This window comes from Solanum dulcamara, chromosome 8, assembly GCF_947179165.1.
Source record: "Solanum dulcamara chromosome 8, daSolDulc1.2, whole genome shotgun sequence".
In the NCBI taxonomy this organism is placed as follows: Eukaryota; Viridiplantae; Streptophyta; class Magnoliopsida; order Solanales; family Solanaceae; genus Solanum; species Solanum dulcamara.
This window is the reverse complement of record NC_077244.1, coordinates 52521029-52524828: the sequence shown is the minus strand read 5'-3', so window position 1 is coordinate 52524828 and position 3800 is coordinate 52521029. Positions and strand designations below refer to the sequence as shown.

General features: G+C 31.9%; 1 protein-coding gene across 1 annotated transcript; it reads right to left on the bottom strand.

Annotated features, from left to right (window-relative positions):
• On the bottom strand, positions 1–3527 carry LOC129899951 (uncharacterized). Its single transcript, XM_055974945.1, has 6 exons — positions 3371–3527; positions 1713–2525; positions 826–1227; positions 400–648; positions 189–304; positions 1–58 (listed from the first exon to the last, which is right to left on the bottom strand). The coding sequence occupies exons 1-6, from the start codon at positions 3476–3478 to the stop codon at positions 1–3; spliced, it is 1746 nt and encodes a 581-aa protein (XP_055830920.1). The 5' UTR covers positions 3479–3527.
• Between the last annotated feature and the right edge of the window lie 273 nt (positions 3528–3800).

Sequence of the window (3800 nt, the reverse complement as noted above, 5' to 3'; positions counted from 1 at the left end):
CTACTCTTTGTGGTTCCATTTGGTGTGCTGATACATCCTTGACGGATGGTTCATCTTCCTGGAAACATAATAACATTTACTTATGATATATATGTACTAAATGTCTAGATATATATATATTTAAAGAGGTAGAGCTTATACAAAATATATATATAGAATCAAATTGTTCATCAATTTGTTTCTGATACATTACCTTTAATGTATCAGAATAAACTTGCTGATCAAATAATTCAGGAACATCTGCTGAAATGCTTTGTTCCGATATGTTGTCCACCTGATTTATCATGGTGGATGGTTCAGGTCCCTGAAAACATAATAACATTTACATTTGATACATGACAATGAAAAGTATCCAGAAGTTTAAAAGCATAAATATCAAATATTACATGATGTATGTACCTTAATATGTTCCTGGACATTAGATTTGTCATTTTTTTGGGGTGGGTCAGATTTATTTGCAAAATTGTGCACCTCCAATCCAGTAGGTGCTTCTTGTTGTTCAACCACATGGAATAATTGATCAAAATCATCTTTTTTAACTTGAGATGATGTGCCAGTCATTCGGTTCGCCATACTGTCGATGGCTTTCAAAAGATCAATGTGATTTGAATCCATTTTGTTCTCCAAATGCTTGAAATTCCGGTCAACCTTGATACATGTATATGAAAAATCAGAATGTATCACCTAATTAAAAGTATATTGTACGTGATACATCTTAAAGTAATAACTTACGTATCTCTTTAGAGACTTCTTTATGGACTTTTTCAATGCTTTGAATTGCATATGAATAATTCGATCCGAATGACCGGAAGATTCACCTCCTACAGCTGACTTCGCCCCTGGTACATTGTTAGGAGAAACAGGTTTTTCTGATTCCTTTGGTGACTTTGCCCCCGGTTCATTGTCAGGAGAAACAAGATTTTCTGATTTATTTGGTGGTAAGAAATCCTTGTGCATGTTGGCTATTTCTACTTGAATTGGCTTTTTAGCAGGGGAAGTCTTCATTCTCTTGGAAGGAGGTGGAGAAGATGTCTCAGCGACATCCCTGGATCTCTTTAAAAATTTAGTGGGTGGTGTTGTTGAAAAGTCCTCAAATCCAGTGACTTTATGAGGTTTTCTGAAATTGACCTTGGCAGCCGATGTTGAATCTTCAGGTTTCTGTTGGCTGTCATGAACGACAATAGATTCCATTTCATGTTGAGATTGGACAATGTTGGAGCATGGATACTGCAAAAAAAATTGAATAATTGATACATGTTAATGCTGATACATAAACATGATGTATCAGAAACATTAATCCTTCATACATGCTAAACTGATAGAAAAACAACATTATCTGATACATACATGCAGATGTATCATGAGATGTAATTCTTGATACATTATAATTTGATACATAAGATAGAGTTTCCATGAGCTGTAAATACTGATAAATGAGTTTTCATGAGCTGTAAATACTGATAAATGAGTTTTCATGAGCTGTAAATACCTTTCTGATACATACCATTATATGTATCAGAAAGGTTATATAAAGTATATGTATAAGATACATTATATCTTGATACATTTATATCCTGATACATAAATATATGAGCTGATACATCTACTTTATGAATCAAATTATACTGCATCAAGGTCATGGATATATAATGTATCTTAGATTTTATGTATAATGAATCAGTGCATAAACGAATAATATTCAAAGCATGTACCTCACTGAAGATGGTAGACATGAAGGTCTCAAATTTTGGCTTCACGGCGACAACACGCCAGTTAAGAATTTTGGGAATTTTATTACCCACTCTTACAGCAATTTCAAAGGGAACTTGAGATGCACATTCATATATCCAAACATTCAGAGCGTATGGCATGCCGCCTAGACGATACATTTGTTTGGCATTTGAAAACTCTTGACGCATTCCTTTTATCAATTTTGAATATGCTAATTTCCCCCATGGATATTGCTCATAACTATCATCTTCTACCATCTTGAAATCATCAACTGATATAGGTGCATCACCTAGTTGAGAAAAAACAAAAGTATGGATGAAATAGAGAATGGCCATCTGAACGGCATCTTCGTTTGTTTTCCATCCTCCAACCAGAAAACGCTCAACGAAATGAGCTTTGTTGACCCCATTTTTGGCACCAGGAAAATATAAAGACAATAATCTACTTGCTTGATCATCAGAATACTTGAAGTCATTCATATTACCGGTGCATTGCAAACCAGTAATGATAGCAAAATCATTTATTGTAAATCGCAGTATATTACCCTGCACATGACGAATGTGCAGTTCTTCTTTGTTTTTTTGGTCTACCTCAAGAAGTAAGAGGCATTTGATGATTTGCCCTTGAAAGTTGCAGTTTGGCATATCTAAGTAGTGACCAAATATAGATTGCCTAAATAACTTTATACCTTCTTCACCTATTGATGATTCAAAATCATCAAGAAAATTAGCCCTATATGCCGTTCCGAATCTCAATGGGTGGGACGGGATCTTCTTGATGACGTATTTCATTCCCTGCATTGACATGAAAATGGTTAAATACAACTTGAACTTTATACATGGATACGATGTATCATATGCATTAAGATATCTGATGCATAAAATGAGATTCTGATACATACAGAAGATGTATCAGAAATAATTATATATTATATTCTTATACATACATGTATATGTATCAGAATCATTAAAACTTGAAACATCAAAAAATGACACTTACACATGGTGTATCAGAAATAGTAAATCTCTAAAAAAATTGTATTTGAAAAAAATATTATGTATCTGATACATAAATGTATATGTATCAGAATCATTAAAACTTGAAATAACAAATACTGAGGCTTAAAGATGATGAATCAGAATTAGTAATTCTCAAAAAATTTCATATGAAACATACATTATGTATCTGATACATAAATGTAGATGTATCAGAATCATTAAACTTGAAATAACATAAACTGAGACTTAAACATAATGTATCAGAAATAGTAAATCTCAAATAATTATATTTGAAAAATACATTATGTATCTGATACATAAATATATATGTATCAGAGTCATTAAAAATTAAAACAACAGAAACGGACACTTAATAATGATGTATCAGAAATAGAAAATCTCCAAAAAAAATACATTTGAAAAAGATAATATGTATCTGATACATAAATGTATATGTATCAGAATCATTAAAAATTAAAACAACAGACACTTAAACATGATATATCAGAAATAAAAAACCTCCAAAAGATTTCCTTTTAAAAAGATATTATGTATCTGATACATAAATGATATGTATCAGAAACATTAAAACCTTCACAAAATTTTCATTCTAAAACAAAAAAACTTAATTGAACACATACCTTTGGGAGATTAGGGCGTGTTGTAACCCCTTCAATCTTTTTGTCTATTTCATTGGGTGCATGTTTAACTGTAGCTTTCGACTTCAAATTCTCACGTAGCTTATTCATCACTGCTGGATCGTTACGATGTTTGGATCTAACTTCGTCGTAACCTTCCCAAGACGAATCAGACCCGAGAGAAATAAGAATTCGTTGATTTTTAGTGGACTGTTTGAGACCATGAACGGAATCCGTATGTATAAGCTAAGGTATGAGAAACACAAATTGAAAGATTTACAGAAGAAAGCAAATGATAAAAAATTAGAAGATTTTTCAAAGATTTTCAGAAGAAATCAAAATATACAAATTTTAGGAGAAATCATATTGAATGAGGATGAATTAAAATTCCATATAAGGAAAGATTGATACATTACCTTATTTGGAACCTTGA